The sequence below is a fragment of the Sus scrofa genome, chromosome 14 (assembly GCF_000003025.6).
Source record: "Sus scrofa isolate TJ Tabasco breed Duroc chromosome 14, Sscrofa11.1, whole genome shotgun sequence".
Classification (NCBI taxonomy): Eukaryota; Metazoa; Chordata; class Mammalia; order Artiodactyla; family Suidae; genus Sus; species Sus scrofa.
The window spans coordinates 109757154-109777732 of record NC_010456.5 but is presented as its reverse complement, the minus strand read 5'-3'; the positions used below and the strand labels follow the sequence as shown (position 1 = coordinate 109777732).

Sequence of the window (20579 nt, the reverse complement as noted above, 5' to 3'; positions counted from 1 at the left end):
CTTTTAGGGTATTATCTTGGCGTACTGAAGTATTCTGTTTTCATATAGTTAAGTCTGTATATTGCTTTGTGGTTTCATCCATTCCATTTATAGTTGTCTCTGTTTATATTCCTGAAATCAGATAAATACATATCTTTATTTTATTCTAGTTTCCTTTTTGTTTTATTTGTTACATTCTTTTCTTTAATGCGTTTAGAATATGCTTTGATGTTCTATAAAGGTAAGGAAAGTGACTGGTGCTGTTTAAGCTGAGAGTGTGGGGGGAAACCCGTTAACCTCTCTCTGCAGGGCTTCAGGTGCCGGTTTTAAAAATGTCAGGGAAGAAAGAACATCCTTTTATAAAAAGCAGGTAGTAGGATGAAGACCTCTTTACTTGGAGGAAAAGGCCCTACTGATACAGATATAACCACATCACCTACAGCCCTTTCAAAAGGCCACCCAAAGCCCCTTACTTAGGGGGACAGGGGAGCCTCAGAGGCTGGGGTCACTGAGTAGCGAGAGAGGTGCCTGAGACAGGGGAGATTTACAAAGTGGTTGCGAGTGAACAGCAAGCTGGTTCTTACTCTTAACCAGCAATGTTTGAGTTGGTGCTGCAGTTCAGAAAGTCTGAAATAGATGCTGTGAAAGTATAACTGTAAATTTATATGAGTATATGTATTTATAAGAATACTTATATTTAAGGCTCAGAGTCTCTAGAAAAAATAAAAAGAAGTAAATATAAAGAGAAATAAGCCTTCCCCATTTTACTTAATGTAAGCTTACCCACTGAAACGTAGAGGACTTTGGATTCTTTTAACCCCTGTGCTCACTGAGGGTGTTTGCTGGCTCATAAAGAGATAGTAGCTATAACCAATGTATACAGCAATATCTAAGTCAATAATTATGGAAAGGGTGGTGAGGGTACTGAATGATGTATTTTCCCTCCTTCGTTCCTCTGCCTGAAGAGAGCTTGAACCATTTTTTGTCTGTAGGGAGCTCTCTGTTCCAGAGCCCAGGCCAAAGCAAGAAATCTAAATGACTCGAAAGCCCTTACTCATCAAGAAAAACACAATTTTTTTTTTCTTTTCAAAAAGAAATGCAGACTTTGCTATCTCTGCAAATGCTCCATTGGATTTTGTTCTGAATTCCCGCTATAAAGTGCCACACACACATCTCCCTGGTCCGTATTGAGGAGAATGTTTGTCTCACCAGCGGACACACTACAGGGAAAACTTTAAATGCAGCAGTTCCACAGGAATGGCAGAAGCGCTCACTGCAGACTAGTCAGCAAAAAAATTTGCCTTTGAAAAGCTCACATCTTTCATTTAGGATGAAAAATGTGGCTTCTTGACATGGTACTCCAAAAGAGTAAGAAAAGATCTGTTTATTTAGAATAAAGTCCAAAGGTAATGGTTAGAAAGCTATTTGAGTCCCCCTCCCCACCCCCACCCCAGCTGCAAACACATCCCTACTCTTCCTTCAGCCCCTGCTGCTCAACTGTGGCTGCACTTTGAATTACCTGGGGAGCTTTAAAAACCCCAGTGCCCAAGCCTCACCCCAGACCAATTAAACCAAGACCCCAGTATTTTTTAAAGCTCCCCAGGTAATTCAAATATTTGGCCAAAGTGGAGAACCATTCTCCCTCTAGAAAACGCTGGAACAGGATCCCAGCTGATGTGCATCTTTGACTCACCCAGATTATATTCTTCATTCAGGCATTAAGCCATTTTGCCAAAGGTGTGAACATGCCAGGAGCCCCTGGGAGTTCTCTATGACTAAGTGGAAGGATGTGTACGGCTCCCAAAAGTTTATTGTTTTGTTTTGTTTTAACTCCCAGATTAGTAATGTACAGATCACTGTGCAGATTAGAGGATTATAAAATGCTTTTATATTTTACGGTGACTTGACATCTTAAACCAAGATGTTTAGGAATCCAGCGTTTTCACTGTTATTTTCTGAGAGATTTCATTTGTTCTCAGCTCCAGAATACATTTTCTTCCAGATCCCTCCCAGCAGCTGGAAACTCTCTACATAGCTGTCCATCAAGGCTGTGGTCTCCCCTCCCTAGCTCCATGCACTGGGAGACCTTGGTTGCAAGCAGAAATTTCCACTCTGTTCCAGATGACCCAGATGAAATCCTGGTAAATGAGCACTTTAGAGTAAAGCTATCATGTTTCCAAGCAGTTGATTCTAAATGATGGACAGGGAAGCAAATACGTAGGCAGTTCTGGTGGACAGAGAAGGAGAGGTCTTTGTCTTCTCCTCTTCATGTCTTTCAGAGGCTGTGGTTAAGGTGATAGACAAACATGAGCCCCAGGGACCTGAAAAGTCCTAGGCCAGCTTATCCCTATAGCAGGGCCTGGGCCTTGAACCTGTATTTCCTTTGGCTGCCAAGCATCAGGAGCCCACAACAGGATGTGGTTCATTCCAGACAAGGGGCTGAAGCACCAAACTGTGGACCAGCTGCCAAACACCAGCAATCACCTGGCAGCCTACCTCCTCCCAGCTCACCTTCTCAAGAATGATTCAGTCACTGCACTCTTTGCACCCTGCCACCTGTGGACCTGCTGCAGAAACTCTGCCACCTAGAACATCTTATTTTTCCCTTTTGAGGGCACATGGGTACATCTGATATTACAGGGAACACTGTCAAAATCCACTGCAACTGAGATATGTATGCCTTTGGATTAACATATCTGAATATGTATCCAGGAAGCCTTATAATAATCCTTATAATTGTGAAACTCATTTTGTATATGGCTAGTGGACTCTACCTCACTCTCTTAGATATGGAGAACCTCTTTGTACTCCCCCACACACCCACACACCCACACACCCCTGCCCTCTTACCTGACTCTCTTGATCTCACAGCAGGCTGCCTGTAATAAAGGGAATGCTTCAGACACTCTACTGCCTCTTCCAGCTCCACACAATTAGGGCTGGCGGAACCTGGTTCCCCCCCACAGAGAATACTTTAAGACAAGACAGACCACAGGGTAAATATAGGAAGTATAAGGAGTTTGAACGATGAATCTGGGAAATCCTCAAGGCTGGGGGCCATTGAGCAGGAGCTGTAAGGATGAGCCATGCACCTAGGAAATGCTGGAGGGAAGGCAATTTCAGGCAATGGGATGAGTTTACTAAAGGCTTAGAAGTACAGAAGTTGAATTCAAGAGCCCTTTTGTTTGAGGGCATGGCACATCATCTCACATGACTGGAATAGAAGATGCTTTTATGGGGTGAGGGGAGAGGCCACAGAAATACATTAGGGCCAGAATGCAGAAGGCCTCGAAATCTAGGCCAAGAAGTTTGATTTTCTTTCTCTCTCTCCCCTTGTGTAATGTGTTAATTATAATGTTTATGACCACACACTTGCATATTTCTGTGTTTTCTGTCACAGTGGGTAAGCACTACATCTGTTATAATCGAATTGGAACAACACAGAGAATAGTAGGAATAAGAGTAACACTCCTTAGGTACCACTTGTGAAAGTCAGTGATCATGGCACTGAGTTTTTACAATGGGAGGGAACAGAGTTAGCCACATGGTAAAGTCTCCGTGGTTTTTATACCTGGTTTCTATTGTGGTTCAAGTATGATATGCCTATGACATGGGAGCTTTGAGATGGTCGAAGAATCAAACTGTCTTCCCAAAGTGCCCCCGGATGATTCCCTCATCTGCTGGAAGTTAACAAGACCAGCATAAATCCAGGTTCCTTTGCTAGGCCCTCATCTTGTCTGCCCACTGTGCTAAGCTGCCCACTGTGCTAAACCATAAGAAGCACATATTAGTGGAGTTCCCATCGTGGCTCAGTGGTTAACGAATCCAACTAGGAACGATGAGGCTGCGGGTTCCATCCCTGGCCTGGTTCAGTGGGTTAAGGATCTGGCGTTGCCGTGAGCTGTGGTGTAGGTTGCAAACGCGGCTTGGATCCCACGTTGCTGTGGCTCTGGCGTGGGCTGGTGGCTACAGCTCCGATTAGACCCCTAGCTTGGGAACCTTCATAGGCCACAGAGCAGCCCTAGAAAAGGCAAAAAGACAAAAAAAAATAAATAAATAAAAAGAAGAAGGACATATTAGGATCCCATTATGGGTTAGACCATTCTCACCCAGACTTGTATAAAACACAGATCAAAACCCCCAAACCTAAATGGGAAAAGGAAAGGCTTATATATATCCTAACAACTTGCCTGTAAAATTCCCAACTCTGCTTGCATAAAGACCTAGTGTTTTCTCTGTTCAGTGGTGCAGAAGCTAGATTGAAACGCTTCATTATTTCAAATGCTCTCAAAGAGTAGGACATGGAGCAAATGATCTTATCAGCCTCAAAGTGTCTTAGTGGCCAGGAGTTTCAAATATGATGCAGGCTTTTGGAAGGATAAGGGGAACGAAAGCTTTCACCTCCATTTTTCTCTTAGTCTCCTCTCTTAACAATAGCAAAGGAGACTGGAATATCCAGTCAGCCACATGAGAACTCCTAGAGAGGCTGACTGAGTGGAACTGGACAAGTATTAATTTGAACGGCTATCACAGGCAAGAAAGCAGTGAACCACGTGCTACTGAAAAGAGAGAAATGAGAACAATTAGTCTAGCAGGTGAAATGACTCCAGCTCACTGATAAAATAAAGCTGAGAAGGCCACATACTTAAAAGGGAGCTGCTGAGAATGTGTCCCTCTTCCAGCTGGGGCTCCCCGATAAGGCCCAGATGGAGGAGGCCACATCCAAGGGGGCCTGGAGGGAAGGGTAGGCTTTTTGACAAGAGTCTGTGATTTCAGGCAGGGCAAAAAGCACAGAGGAGAAAGCTTCAGGACACACTTGGGAGGACGTCACCCTCTCTTTACCCTGAGAGGTAGGAGAGCCCCGAGAGGGTCCTGAGCATCCTACAGCCTTTGCTCTGGCTGGGCAAGTAGGGACCCTGCGACACTAGCCTGCTTGGGCTACTCCTGAGCGGTCTCCTCAGCGGGTAGCATCACTCAGGACCCTTTCAAAACAACCTCCTTTCTAAGCTACCCCAGACGCGCAGCCTCTCCCGCAGCGAGAGAAAGAGCCCAGGCCGTCTGTCCTCAAACTGGCCAGGCTCCCTTCCTGGCTCTACCCTGCCCCTGACCTGAATGCGAGCAGGGCAGCTGCACACGCCAGCTTCCTGCGTCGGCGCGGGGGCCTCTAGGGGACAGCTGCACCTCGGGAGCCTGTAAAACGTGGACAGATGTGGCCGCCCGCGGGCGGGGGAGGCGCTGCCAGCCCCGCACCTGCGCCGCTCCCTCTCTGCACGCGGCGGGGAAGGCGCACCCCTGGCCGGAATCGCAGCCTGACTTTGCGCGGTTCCTTAATATCCGCCACATTGCAGGGAGGGGGTGGAGGCGCCCGCCTCGTGGACTGCAAAGACGTTTTTGTCGGGATTTGCCTGAAACTACGCTTTGTTCCTCCCGCCTTCCGGGGACTGGAGAGGCCAAGCCGGGAGCTCGGCTTCCTGGGAGCCCAAGCGCGCGCTCTCGATACTGTTGTGAAGAGCAACAGTGACCTCTAGTGGCGTACGGTGAGCACTCTGGCACTTGAGTGGGAACCGGGAGGTTGTGTGGGTTACTGAGGAGCAGAGAGGACTCTTGGGCTCCCCGCCCACCCCCGCTCAGTTTCTTTCTTTCTTTTCTTTCTTTTTTTTTTTTTTTTTTTTGTCTTTTTTCCATTTCTAGGGCCGCTCCAGCGGCATATGGAGGTTCCCAGGTTAGAGGTCGAATCCAAGCTGTGGCCGCCAGCCTACATCACAGCCACAGCAACACGGGATCTGAGCTGTATCTGCGGCCTACACCACAGCTCACGGCAACTCCGGATCCCTAATCCACTGAGCAAGGCCAGGGATCGAACCCACAACCTCGTGGTTCCTAGTCGGATTTGTTAACCACTGTGCCACAACAGGAACTCTAGCCGCTCAGTTTCTTATACCTTCTCTTTTCTCTCCTCCTTCCTCCCTCTCTCCGGCTCCCCACTCCTTTCCCTCCCTCCCTCGCTGTCCTCCTCTGATAATCCGAAAACCCAGACCAGAGCCAGCTCTGCCATCTCCAGGCCAGCTCATGGCATGCTTGGAGTGTGGACCAAGTCTCTGGCCTCCCACCCCAGTCTTTTCCTTCCAGACTGTAGTTCCTCTACCCACAGATGTATATCCAGTCCTTCTTTTACTGAGCACCTGATGTGTGAGTTGATGGGCAGGCGAGTGCGGGGTGAGTGGGGCAGACACATGGTCTCCCTAAGGGAGAGGACTGGGGTTAGGGAGCCCTTTGAGGAGTTCGCTGGGAAAAGGAAGCTGGAAGGAGGGACAGAGTGTGGAGAGAGTTCCAGGCATAACAACAACATGGACAGAAACCCTGAGAGTAGACAGCTGGTGATTGGAGAACCCACAGCACAGAATGAAAGGAGGTGGCCAGCCGTGGGGAGCTGCAGTGGGCGGGAGCTGCGGGGAGTCACTGAGGGCTAGAGAGATAGGTAAATGGCCTCGCACAGTGTGTGTTTTGAGGACTTTGGAGAATGTTCTAAAGTCAGCAGGGACCTACTGAACATTGAGATGGGTAAATATCATGATCAGATTTCTATCTGGACAGGATCACTCTGAATTTGACATTAAACTCTGCTTTGGTACAGTTTTTAGGCAGTGGGCTACTCACCTGAAAATGTGGAAGCCAGAAGAAATCCTAGGGTTCATTTAGTCTGTCTTACAGATGGAGAAACCCAAGCTCAGAGAAGGGAAATCACTTTCTCAAAGTGGCTGAGATGGAACTAGGTATCTCTAAGTGACCTTCCACTCTAGGCCCCAAACCAGACCCTAGCTCCCCAGGCAGCTCCCAGTAATACACAGGCTTGCCTTGCCTTTGCCCCAACTAAAGTCCACCCAGGTCCAGGCCAGAGACCAGCAAGTTACCTTCAAGACTGGCAAAGGACATGCTCACTCTACCTGCTTCCTTGAAGCAAGCTGAAAGCTTACTTCCATATCTATGGTTAGCAAGAAGCATCGTAAGACATGAAAACCAGAGATTGTAGACAGGTGGGGGGAGGAGGAGGGAGGCTGACCCAGCCAACAGGCTCCCAGAGGGACCTGAGGAGCAGAGGGCTTGACTCCAAACTGAGACACCAAATCCCATTTCAAATAGCATGCAAAATAAAGAAAACAAGTTTAGGAGTTGCAAAGCAACTCAGACTTTGCAAAAACAAATGGTGATAAAAACACAGTTGTCCTAATATTTGGATAATTTAACAGCTCTCAGCAGCTAGGGAATTAAGAAAAATAGTTCAACATAAGCTGGATCATTTAGCATTTGGTTTGAAAAGTCACAGGCCACTAAAGAAGTAGCCAAATGTGATGAAAATCTGATAAGAGAGATTTTCAAAGAAGGAAACATGATCCTGGTGAGTGCCATCTGGAATTGGAGAACTACATGAAATAGCAGAAAGAGGTGTCAGGAGGCCTGACTCTGAGACCGAGCTCAGCCACCTATTAGCCATGGGACCTTGCCCAGGCTACCTGACCCTGAGGTTACAATAATAGCAATAACACTTGCCTGTGTACCTCACAGAACTCTTTGTCAGGCATGAGGGAGGCCGACAGGTCTGTGGTGAAGGGCTGTAGTGCAGAGCTCAGCTCTGCCACTTCCTGGCTGTGAGACTTAGGTGAGTCTTAGACTCCGCTAAACTTAGATATCTTCATCTGTAAGGATGCTAACACCTGCCTCCGTTGGTAGTTATAAGGATTAAACATGAGAGTAAATCATAGCATCCTGTCGCTTGCATACAGAGTGCTCCAGAATCAGTGATTTTCGTCCTTAACATGATGTTTGCGAACGTAGAGATTGTTCAGTGCAAAAAAAGAAGTGAAGGATAATTGGAATATTTAGTTTGATACCACGTAACTGGTAATAATAGTTAAAAACGTAAGCAGAAAAATAAAATGCAGGCCTGTCTATGGTTATAATGAAGGAACTTTGTCAATAAGGACATGAGGGGACTCCAGGCCTGACAAAATTAACTCATGTTGTCTTAGCTAAGAGATGGTTTCTAGATCTTTTCTAAGGATGAACAGCACCAGCAATGATCAATGGCCTCATGTCTGGTTGGGATAAGGTACCTAAATGAGTGACTGTGAGAATCAGTGATAATTCCTGTCTTATCTAACATCTCCAGAGCCACCGTGAGCAAGAGTAATTGGTACATTAATGAAATCTGTAAAGACACTCAGCAAACCTCCAGGGAGCCTCTTTAGAGCGGGAGAAACTCAGTCCGGGAATACCAGAAATAATGCAGAAGAGCCACAAAACCCATTCACTTTTTCAGAAAACATTCCATCCCAATTCTATGCCAAGAACCTTGTCAGGCACCAAGTGTTTAGAGCGAGAGACATGACCCCTTTCCTTGTCCAGCTCTCAACGCAGTGAGAGTAGAGTGGGTGAGTCTCTACAACCCAGTGAGCTGGTTATAGGTCACTTTGGGGTACAGGAGAGTCCACAGTGGGGCTCCTAACCAAGGGGTCAGAGAAGGTTTCCTAGAGGGAGCAACACGAGATCAGGCTACAGAGACCCAAGGCATTAGTCCCACAGAGGAGGAGGACTGGCCGCGTGCCAGGCAGAGCGAGCACCAGGCACGCCAAGGAGGAAATGGACTGCAGGTCACTGAATCTGGTCGTGCTGGGGCCAAGGGGTCCTTTGTAATGTTTACAGATGTCACTGCCCTCTTACGTTATGATAATTGTCCTTTTAAAAACCTCCTGCTTGGAGTTCCTGTCGTGGTGCAGTGGTTAATGAATCCGACTAGGAACCATGAGGTTGCAGGTTCGATCCCTGCCCTTGCTCAGTGGGTTAACGATCCGGCGTTGCCGTGAGCTGTGGTGTGAGCTGTGGTGTAGGTCACAGACTCGGCTCGGATCCTGTGTTGCTGTGTCTGTGGTGTAGGCTGGCAGCTACAGCTCCGATTAGACCCCTAGCTTGGGAACCTCCATATGCCATGGGAGTGGCCCAAGAAATGGCAAAAAGACAAAAAAAAAAAAAAAAAAAACCTCCTGCTTGAAAAAAGCACGTGATGCCCGCTTTCTCCCCAAAAATCTATTAGGAATTTCATGACGGTTTTAAAATGAACTAGTGTCTTATTCATCCCAACAGTGTCTACAGGCATTTACGTTTGAAAAAATTTTACCATGCTTTTAAATGAATCTGTGTATTTTATCCCCAACAATATCTACTTATATTTTCACTTGAGAAATCTCTACCTCATTTATGTGCAGAACAACTGTTTTTCATTGGAAGCAGTCTGCTCATGCATATTATTGATGATGTCCTTACATTAACTGCCAGCCCGAGCTGCCCGCAGAGGTCTGTGACCCACAGTGAGCTCTGGTGTAAGGGGCACTGGTGGCATCCCAGACTAGAGAGGTGGCTGGAGCATGGCCAGAGCTCGGCGTCATCATCCGGATTACAGTGGAAGGGTATTGTTGGGAGTGTGAAGCAGTGACAATTGCAGAGGGCTCTGTCAGCCACGCGGCAAGCACAGGGGAGGTAGGCCAGGCCAAGGGCAAGGAGAGAGGTCACAAGGCATGTTCCGAACTAAAATAACAGCAGTGACTGGAGAGAAAGGAGCAGATCTGAAAGATATTAAGATGTAGCACCGGTTGGATTTAGTGACACCCCCCACCACCACTGCCCCAGACCTGGCACCTCAGGGAGAAGCTTCCTGGCCTAGGTAATCTGATGGATGGTAGTACCAGGACAAAGATAAAAAGGCAGAAGAAAGGACAGGGCTTGAGAAGATTTCGACTTTGGACATGGTGACTTTGAAGTTCCTGTGGGACAGCCAGGTGGAGATAATTAAGTTAGAATAAGGATCCAGGTTGAGATGCAGGTTTGGAAGCATGGACATGAGACTAGTAAGTCCTGGGTGTGGGTAACAGCCCCCCCAGGGGAGGATGTAGTGTGGGAAGCAATCAGGTTCAAGGACCAAAGGCCAGGAACCCCAGCATCTGAGAGCCAGGCAGATGGGAACAGTCTCCACGAAAAGGAAACCACATGCAGAAACGAAGGAGGAAAACAGAGATACTATTACACAGAAACCAAAGGCAGACAGAGCTTTAGGAAAGGAGCCATGAAACTCATCTGTTCCACAGTACAAGGACCCACAAGTTTTTGCTGGAGCCATCCAGGAGGTGATTGGTGGGCTCGTGGAATCAGAGATCAGACTGGAATCTTAACCATGCTCCCTGGTTCTACCTATCCACCCCCAGCGTGAGTTAACTTTTTAACCAACCAATAACAAAATCAAAATGGGGCCTGTTGCAGAATAATCACTTGGTTTTTGTTTAGAAATGAAAGATCTTGCCTCTCACACTGTTTTGACTTCACAGAACCCAAAGATGGCGATACTCTGGAATCATCTGAATCTAAAAGGGATTGCCTAACTGCTCAGGAGGAGGGCTTGCCCCTAACTCCATGTATTGGGAGGACCACTGAAGGTTTTCTTTCCCTTTTTTTTTTTGGTCTCTTGTCCTTTTAGGGCCACACCCGTGGCATATGGAGGTTCCCAGGCTAGGGGTCTAATTGAGCTGTTGCTGCCAGCCTACGCTAGAGGCGCAGCAACGCCAGATGTGAGCTGTGTCTTTGCCCTACATCACAGCTCACTGCAATGCCAGATCCTTAACCCACTGAGCAAGGCCAGGGATTGAACCCACAACCTCATGGTTCCTAGTCAGATTCGTTTCCACTGTGCCACGACGGGAACTCCCGCTGAAGGTTTTCAAGGAGACAAGTGGTATAAATTTGAGTATGCTTTGGAAAGATTAATTAGTATTCTTGAACTTATATTTGATGGTGCACGTATCTGATGGTTGCATAGTCACACCGCTTGGCGCTACATTGTAAAAATACGCCACGAAGACCTATCCTGACCTCTTTTGTGACTGACCCCTCTCCTCACCCTGCCTTCCACTCCCGTGAGTAGGCGGTCTTCACTAGAGAGGGTCACGCATGTTTAGAGCAGCATGTGCAGGTGTATTTGGTGAGGTCAACAGCTAGGCCTGACCTACCTGTTCACTCATTCCTGCTGTTCACTCATTCCTCAGTCATACCAACAAGAGGAGGGGCCTGCCGCTGCCTGTCAGGTCTGGACCGGGCCCAGACTGATCCATGTGGGGCCAGGCCTGGAGCCGCCCCTCTGCCCAGCTTTCCCCTGGGAGCAATTTACAACACCCTTATCTCTGGGAGTTCAGAGCTGTACCAGGCAAGGGGTCTGATGATCTCTCTCTAAACCTGTCTGTCACCAAGACCTCTATATCAATTTCTCATTTTATTCTCTTTATGGCTCAGATGATATCATTGCAGTGTTATCACACTGGAAGTTGGGCAAGGCCCAGAAACAGTTGTCACTGTAATGTTGACTTTCTTTTTTTGCCTTTTTTTTTTTTTTTTTTTTTTGCATTTTTAGGGCTGCACACGTGGCATATAGGCATATGGATGTTTCCAGGCTAGGGGAATGTTGGTTTTCTGAAGGCGACTTACAGCCTTATTTCCAGCTGGTGGTCTGGTCCTGGCCTTCTCTACTGACCCATAAAACTGAGCTTCAGTCTGGGCACACAGCTGTCCAAGTCACTGCCCTGTTAGAAACAGCTGGGAGGTTGTCCGGATTCTGTACCACAGGCTAAGGCTGGGTGATGAGCCATTTCCCTTTGCTCTCTAAGACTTTCCCAGGGCTGAGCATGGCTGATACACAGAATAAAAGCAAGCAGGACAGGTGAGCAGGGATTACAAATGCTTACTCTGTTGCTCGCCTTATGTCCCTAAAATTGAAACATCCATTCAATATTAGATACAAAAGCTTATTTTCAGGTTAGAGAAAGAGTTGTTATATAAGTCTCTGTCCTCCTCCCCAGACACGTGACACAGTGTCAGTTCTCCCATCTCTCCAATAAATTAATGAAAGATGCCAGTAAATAAGAAAGTTCTGAAATCATCTTAAACCTATGCATCATCCCTCAGGTTAAAAACTCCTTAGAAGAGTCAAACCGAACTACTGTTAGGATTTTTTTTAAATAGGCATGAGGCACTTTTCAGCTTCTGCAGCACTGAGACTTTTCACTTGTCTAAATAAATGGTGTGTCTCTGGAACCAGACTACCTGTGTTCAAATCCTGGCTCCCAGGGCTACAAGCTGTATAGCCTTGGACAAGTCACTTAAGCACTCAAGGTGGAATGGGCTAAGGACAGTCCCTTTCTCAGAGCGTTCCTGGGATGGTCGCCTGTGTTATTAAAGTGCTTGGCTGAGAGCCCGGGCACAGCAGGTGTCGCTAAGCCATAGCCGGGCGAGTATCCGACAGTCTGGGGCAATCTGGGGCTGCCCAAGCTTTGCTACGATGGCTTCCTCTCAACCCAATAACGACTCTCTTTCTCACTCTAGGTCAGTGCAGCTGAATGGCCAGCCCTTAACGATGGTGGACGATGGGACCCTCCCAGACCTGAAGCCCCGCCCTCTGCGGGCCGGCCGGACATTGGTCATCCCTCCCGTCACCATGGGCTTTTATGTGGTCAAGAATGTCAACGCTTTGGCCTGCCGCTACCGATAAACCCCCTCACACGCACAGGTCACCAGCGAGCCTGCTGGACTGCTTTCCACTCTTCTACCCTAATGGTGTCAGTATTTTTCAGACCTCTCCTGAGCAACAAACCTGTCTCTGCTGCCCCATCCTGCTGGAGTCAACGTTGACTTGCTCCCCAAAGAGACAGCTATCCTAGCGTGAGCTTAGCCTAGGTAGATCACATCCACCCCAAAGGAAAGTGTAGACACCACCTGTACCTATGTAAGCACGAAGGTTTGCTTGTAGAGCTGCATGCACCCTTGCACCGCACCGCACACTCCCAGGACAGGGGAAACAACCCACTGTGATCCCGGTCACATGGCACAGCAGTAACTACAGGCCTTAGTGTGCGGCTGCCGCCCTCAGCAGAAGATGAGGAAGGAAAAGACCCGGTGGACCTTCAAAAGCCCACTCCTCTTTGACGCCTTTCCTTTGTCTGTTCCCTGCTGTTGCCCTGGGTTTCCTATCACCTCCCCTCCCAGAGGGGAGCAAGTGGGTGAGTCAGCGCTGGCCTGCTGGGCGAGCTGTTTATGTAATTTCCCGGCTGATGTATGAGTGTGCGCATCTGGGTTTCTGGCAGTGGCATCAATCACTGGCTATTCCTCTGGGAAGCGGGTGCTTCAAAAGTAAAATTGCAATCATACTCCAGATTTTGTAAGAAGGTTCTATTCCTCTGTGAATCCAGATTCCCCCCGGGTTGGAATGGGAGTCAGATAATAATATTCATTGAGTGGAGAGCAATGTATTAGGCACCACAAAAAGCAATCATCATCTGTCATGTGGCTGCAAGGGAGAGAGTTTTAGTACAAAGAGAAAGCACACCCAACCGCCACACACACACACACACACACACACACACACACACACACACACACACACACACACACACACACACACACACACCCCGACAGAACGAATAATGATACCTGCCTTGAATTTGAGAGAATATTATTAAGGACTTGTTAGGGAAGCCCTCAATGGTTCGATTGACCAAAACCATTTAAAAAAAAAAAAAAGGAGTTCCCGTCGTGGCGCAGTGGTTAACGAATCTGACTAGGAACCATGAGGTTGCGGGTTCGGTCCCTGCCCTTGCTCAGTGGGTTAACGATCCGGCGTTGCCGTGAGCTGTGGTGTAGGTTGCAGATGCGGCTCAGATCCCGTGTTGCTGTGGCTCTGGCGTAGGCTGGTGGCTACAGCTCTGATTCAACCCCTAGCCTGGGAACCTCCATATGCTGCAGGAGCGGCCCAAGAAATAGCAACAACAACAATAACAACAACAAAAAGACAAAACAAAAAAAAAAGAAAAGAAAAAGAAAAGGATTCCGTCAAAGGTCATCACAGCTGTAAGACACAACGGAATCTAACCTTTCTGCCTCTTCCCAAGTAGCTGAGTGCTGTCAACGGCGTGTACCAGGCAAAAATCTAAGGTGGTCATGAAAGGACCAGGTCCGTGCTCTCCCAGACCCGCTTATCTGAGCCTAGAGCGAAGCTCTCCGTTGGCCGTGTTGGGGAAGGGCGCTCTGGAGATGGGGGTCTGACGGGGAAACTGGAGGATGGGAGGTGGGAGATCCCGGGATGGGGGCAGGGGCCATGGAGCAACTCAGAGTTCGCGATGAGGCCCTTCTGTGCCCATTCCGGAGGTTTGCGTGGGTCTTTGCAAACAAGCTGCAGCTGAAATGACTTTCTCTTCTGTGGATGTGATTTTCCTTTGCAGGATACATGACAGGAATGATGCTTTTTTTAAGGAGGAGCTACTAGACCACATGAAAGGGTTCCAGCAGAGAGTGATACAACTTCTGCTGCTGTGAAAGGATAGAAATGGCGGGGAGGGGCCAGGTGGTGGATGCCAGAGCCAGGGAGGCCATCGAAGGAGGAGTTGAGGAGCGGGGCCTGATGTGCCCCATGAATGATAAGGAAGATTAGATGAGGGAGGAGGGGCGGACTCCCAGCATAGCGAACTGGGAATTTGGGAGAAGGAGGCCCTCAGGCTTGTGCCCGAAAGAGAGCGGGCTCGGTTTTGACGAGCTTAGCATCAGGTAGAGGAGGAAGGGTACCCAGGAGGTGCGTGCTAGGGACAGAAGGAAAGGGAGAAGCCCAGGCCCAGGCTGGCCTGAGCAGTGGTGCTTAGCCTGGGAGCAGCTGCAAAGTGAGGAGCAGACCCTGGCAAGTCCTCGTCCCCATAGGGCTGCCCAGAGGGCCCCTCAGTTAGGTAGGCACCTCCCACTGACACTCAGCTCTGGGAGGGGGAGAGCAAAGTGCCAAGACTGGGAGTAGAAAGGCAGGAAAGAAGCAGCAGAGAAAAGTGAAGAAGAGAAAGGAAAAGAGAAATAGGAGAGTTTGTTTCCCCCTATTTTTTATGCAGGTATCAAAGTCTCTTCTATATACTAGTGCAGGTATAGCTGTAGGCCCATCGTGAGAAGGCCCCACAGGCCAGCCCTGGGCTAGTTTGCTTTACATGCATAGTAGCCCCCCTGAGGGAGTTGCTAATTTTTTTTTTGTCTTTTTGCCTTTTCTAGCGCTGCTCCATGGCATATGAAGGTTCCCAGGCTAGGGGTCGAATCGAAGCTGTAGCTGCTGGCCTACACCACAGCCACAGCAACATGGGATCTGAGCCTCGTCTGTGACCTACACCATAGCTCACGGCAATGCCGGATCCTCAACCCACTGAGCAGGTCCAGGGTTCGAACCCGCAACCTCATGGTTCCTAGTCGGATTTGTTAATCACTGGGCCACAACGGAAACTCCAAGGGAGTTGCTAATTCTTATGCCTGTTGTTCCTCTGAGACTTGGAGAGGGTCTGTAGTTTGCTTAGGGGCACCCAGGAGTGATTACTGAGCTCAGAATAGTCTGGAGCCTGTTCACTTACCTGCCCACCACTGAGGCTGCTGGATTCAGGCTCTCCCCTTCACCTCCTCATAGTTTCTGCTCATTCAGAACAGCCAGGACCTCGAGAGCTCCATTCAGACTCACTTTCTGTAAATAAGTGTTGACTCTCAACTAAGCCTCTAAACTTGCAGAATATAGGTCGTCTCTGCTTCTTATGTCTTCACATATTGAAAGCTGCTCCTAAGAGGTGTAAGTTTTGTCTTTTGTTTTTTGACGTGGGCGTTTTGCTCTTCTGGTTAACAAAAAGGGAGAAGGGGGAGGTTCTCTTGTGATGCACGCACTGGGTCAAGAATCCAGCGTTGCCACTGTTGTGGCTCAAGGTCGCTGCCCTGGACAGGTTCGATCCCTGGCTCAGGAACCACTACATGCCGAGGGCATGGCCAAAAACCAAAAAAGGGAGAGGAGAGATTCAATGAAATTTATCTTTGGAGTCCTGTAATTCTAACTTTGCAGCTCCTTCATGGAAGAAGTATTCGCATTGTTCAAAGAATACTGAGAAATTCATTATAACATCAAATTCTGTAGGGATATTTTAGTACAAAGCTTCTGTCCTGGCTTTCTCATTTTGGGGTGAGGGCTAACTACTAAATCAGTATGGATCACTCCTTAAAAGGGATTCACCTGTAATACTCCCCTGAGAAAAGACAGCTTGTGGCAAAACTCAGTATCAGGGAAGCAGCTTGTGGCAAAACTCACTATCAGGACGAAAGAGCTCATGGACTAGCTCCACACCCCACCCCCCATCAGATTCTCCCTCCCCAAACAAGACAGGGCCAAAATAATAGTCTTAAGACTTAAGAGCTACTTTATTTTCAAACCAAAGAATGAGCTTGTAGAAATGCTTATTTGAAAGCATAATAATGTATAATGGGAACTTTGGGCCTTTTGTTGAGCTGGTTTTCTCCTCCTTCTGCCTCTAAGAATGATTTTCTTTCTCCTTTCTTATCACAAAGGCTCAGAGCAAATTCTTATTGTTGTTTGAAGAGAAATTCTCCATTCTCCCATGCCCTAAAAAAGCTGCAACTGTGGGATATTAGCATTATCTCCAGCTGGAGAAAAGCTTGAACACACCAGACCTGGGCTTCAGAGAACCTAAGGCCCAGGACTCCTAGAACAGCAATTCCCAAGGCCCACTCGCCCTCTGTAGCCCCTGCCACCCTCCTCTACTTGGGCCTTCTCCCGGCAGGACCCTCCAACAGGGCAGAGGTTATTGGCAGATTCTTCCTGAGAGGCCCCACTGGCTCTCAGCACCAGCGAGCCTCAGCATTAGGGAGGACCCTGCAGGACTGTGACCGGCTGGGTGGCCCAGTGGTCTGGGCCAGACCTGGCACCTGCAGGTGTGCCCTGCCACCCTGCACTCAAGACTCCTGTGTTTGGGATGGATGCAGCTGAGCAAAACCAGGGAGAGCAACTTTACTTCTGAAAACAAGTGTAGAAGTGTTTCGTCTCTGCAGAAGCCAAGGCAAACCCAGTGGATCACTGACAGTAAAACCACTGGGATCGAGAAGAACTTCAGTTTTTGAAATAGCTTAGAACATACAAAATAATAGAGATGTGGCTTGGAGAAGGCAAGGGAAGAGAGGGCATAAACCCTTCCCTCTCCCCAACCTCAGCGCTATTGCCCCACCCTGAACACTGCCCATTGCTCTTTTCCACTAACTTCTCTCCAATTCCACAGCCTTGCCTTGCCTCTGTCAGCCATTCTATCCACAACCTAGACCCCAGGGAAATCTGGTGTACTGAAAGGGAATTAAGTTTTGATTGTAGAATAGTTTGCAAGCTTTTCTTAGGATGTACAGAATTGCAAATAAGATAGTAAAGATTACTCAAAAAAAAAAAAAGGGGGGGGGTTATAAGGCCCAAGGGCATTAGAATCACTGCCTCTGAGTTCCACTAACAGTTCTGGACCTGCCTTCCTCTGCCATGTCCTGGGTAGTGACTAGTCAGGCATTCAGAAGGATCAGAGTGACGTACCTGGGACTTGGATTCTTGTTGGACTGGCTATGGCCAACTTTTCTCACCTGAGTTGCCCACAGCCAGCTTTCTCAAGGTCCCGTGTGTGTCTACAGAGAACCCTAGTGGTGCCTTCACCCAGGAGAGAGTCCATCTCGGGGTTTGGAGGAGCTGACCAGCAGCTCTGATGAACAGTGAGTTGAGCTGTGACCAGCTTTGGCTGCAGAGGTAAGTGGCAGAGCCAGTCAGCATCCACGCAGGCACTGCCTCTGAGAGCACTGCTCCCCCTCCCTCACCACCCAGAGGCTTAGAAGTTTCTCTTCACCTTCCCAGACTAAAGCAGAAAGCCACTGACTATTACCCTAAGGGTGATATTTCCAAATATCACTGAAGAACAGGAAAGCCAAAATACAGCAAACCAACTGCTTTGACACCCACTTCCTTCCAAACACCAGGGCAGCCCCAAGAGCCCAGGGAGCACTGGGGAGGAGCTGACCAAATCCCACGGTTCTGGTTCAAGACTAAACCCCACTGTCTTGTGCACCCGGTTGAGAAAAGGGGGCCCTTCTTTACAGCCCCCATCATGCACATTCGTCTTCTAATTATTATTCATGAAAATATTCCAGGACTCTTTCAAGTTATAAATGTTATATAATAAATTATATTTTTGCAAGAAGCAAAAAGAAACCTCCTTAGCTTTACCCATCTGGAAGTTGACAAAATGAGTACAAAAACACCTCCCCGGGAAACGCTCTTCTCCGTGCAAGAGATTTTAACAGCTGTAATATTTTCTTCCAGGGAACAGATTTTATCAAGCTGGGGATGGAAGAGAGCTTGGGTCCATGAGGTAGTTTATATGTTGAGGTAATATTTTGTAAGCAATAAAACATGGCTACTCTAACTTTCTGTTCTCAGGGTGTTCTGTGGGAAGAAAGAGGCCACTGTTGTCTGTGTTACACCTTGACCTTAATACTGACCACCTGATGAACTAACACATGCTGGGCATCTTTGATTTCATGGTGTGCTACCCTCTCCCTCTCCCTTCTCCCCTGCAAGTGTTGCTCCATAATCAAAGTTTATTTCTGGCTAATAGGTCATGTCAAGTTCAGTTGGTGATAATGGGGTAATGTGGGCAGCAGATCTGTTCCATGTAGTCCCGTAGGGATCCAGACTGATGTAGGCTTTCTGTGGTCTTCAGCCTTGGCCTCCCAGGTTGCTATGGTATCAACATGCAGCTGGCAGACAAGGAGAGTACGCAGGATAATACGGGAGTATTTTAGGGGCCTAACCTGGAACTGGCATACATTCCACCCGATTCCTTAGGCCATAAGTCAGTCACATGATCCCATCAAATGCTGGGGGTCTATGAAATGAAATCCCTGGTTGGACAGTCACTTCCCAACAACAATTATATTTTATTGCTATAGATTGAATGTCTGTGTCTCCCCCAAAAATTTACATGCTAAAATCTAATTCTTGTGTAATGGTATTTGGAGGCGGGGGTTCTGGGAGCTCCTTAGGTTGTGAAGGTGGAGCTCTCATGAATGGGATGATAAAAGAGACTCCAGGAATACCTGTCATGCCTCACAGGAAACAAATGTGACTAGTAGCCATGAGGATGCATGTTCGATCTCTGGCCTTGCTAAGTGGGTTAAGGATCTGGCATTGCCGCGAGCTGTGGTGTAGGCCAGCAGCTGCAGCTCCGATTCAACTCCTAGGAATGGAGCCTGGGAACCTCCCTATGCTACAGGTGCTGCCCTAAAAAGACCAAAAAAAAAAAAGGACTCCAGAGGGCTCCTCTGCCCCTTCCACCACATGAGGCTGTATCCAACAGGAGATATCCTATGAAATAGAAAGCAGGCTCTCATTAGACACTGAATCTTCTGTAGCCTCTAGAACTGTGAGGGAGGAATAAATTTCTGTTATTCATAAGCCTTCCAGTCTATAATATTTTTGTTATAGCAGCCCAAATGGACTATTCAGAAAAAAAGGAGCATGAAACATTGATGGACAGCTAGACCAGAAAATGAACTGATGATACTGGGTCCTGCCAGTCGATGTGCTATCAAGTGACTGTTACATACTATGTGTGGTGATATCTGAATTCAAAGGATTTATAAAATACATTTCATAATGAGCTAAAGGAGCTTTCTTTTCCACCTCCGCCATTGCTAAAGTCCTGCCTCTCCTAATACTTGGCTGACTCTGAGCAAAAAAGAATCTCTTAAATAGTACACAATGAAGCACAAAGATTTCTGTTCTTCGAAAGTCACTATAAAGAAAATGAAAACACAGTAGTTCCCATCATGGCGCAGCGGAAACAAATCTGACTAGGAACCATGAGGTTGCAGGTTCGATCCCTGGCCTCCCTCAGTGGGTTAAGGATCTGGCGTTGCCACGAGTTGTGGTATAGGTAGAGGATGCGGCTCAGATCTGGCGTGGCTGTGGCTGTGGCTGTGGTGTAGGCCAGCAGCTGTAGCTCCAATTAGACCCCTAGCCTATATGCCTTGCATGCGGACCTAAAAAGACAAAAGAAAACAAAACAAAAAAAGAAAATGAAAAGACAAAGCCATTGGCAAAAGTAAGTAAATAAGATAATAATAATGCAAACAGATATCTGATAAAGGATTTGTATCTAAATATCTAAAGAAATCATATAAACAGAAAAGAAAAAAAATCCAGTTTAAAAATGGGCAAATGATTTGAATGCTTTACCAGAGAAGAGATAGATAACATATAAATACATGAAAAGGAGTTCAATATCATTAGTTACTGTAAAAATTGAAATTAAAACCACGCTGAAATATACTGTATGTCAGTTATACCTAAATAAATAAAATTAAAACACTGAGGTAACACTATATGTCTACTGGAATGGCTGAAGTTAGAAAAGGACAATATCAAGTGCTAAAGAGGCTGCAAAACAACGAAAACTCTCAGTATTGCCCCCCAGGGGGGTGTAAAATGGTTCAGGCACTTTGGAAAACAGTTCAGCGGTTTAATATGCATTTAAATCTACACTTAACCCTCCACCTGATCGTCCTACTCCTAGCTGTTTACCCATGTGAAACAAAAGTGTATGTTGACACTAAAATCTGGACATAATTACAAACAGATAAACAGAATTACATCAAAATTGAAAACTTCTGTGCTACAAGTGATACCA

At 47.4% G+C, this 20579-nt stretch overlaps 1 protein-coding gene across 3 annotated transcripts in view; it reads left to right on the top strand.

The window, feature by feature from the left end:
- The window catches only part of HPSE2 (heparanase 2 (inactive)), a 704554-nt gene extending 691332 nt beyond the window's left edge, over positions 1 to 13222 (top strand). For all 3 annotated transcript variants that reach the window (XM_021072269.1, XM_021072270.1, XM_021072271.1), the window contains exon 12: positions 12397 to 13222. In XM_021072269.1, the coding sequence (XP_020927928.1) occupies positions 12397 to 12562 (166 nt within the window). In that variant the 3' untranslated portion in view covers positions 12563 to 13222. The remainder of the gene's footprint in view (positions 1 to 12396) is intronic.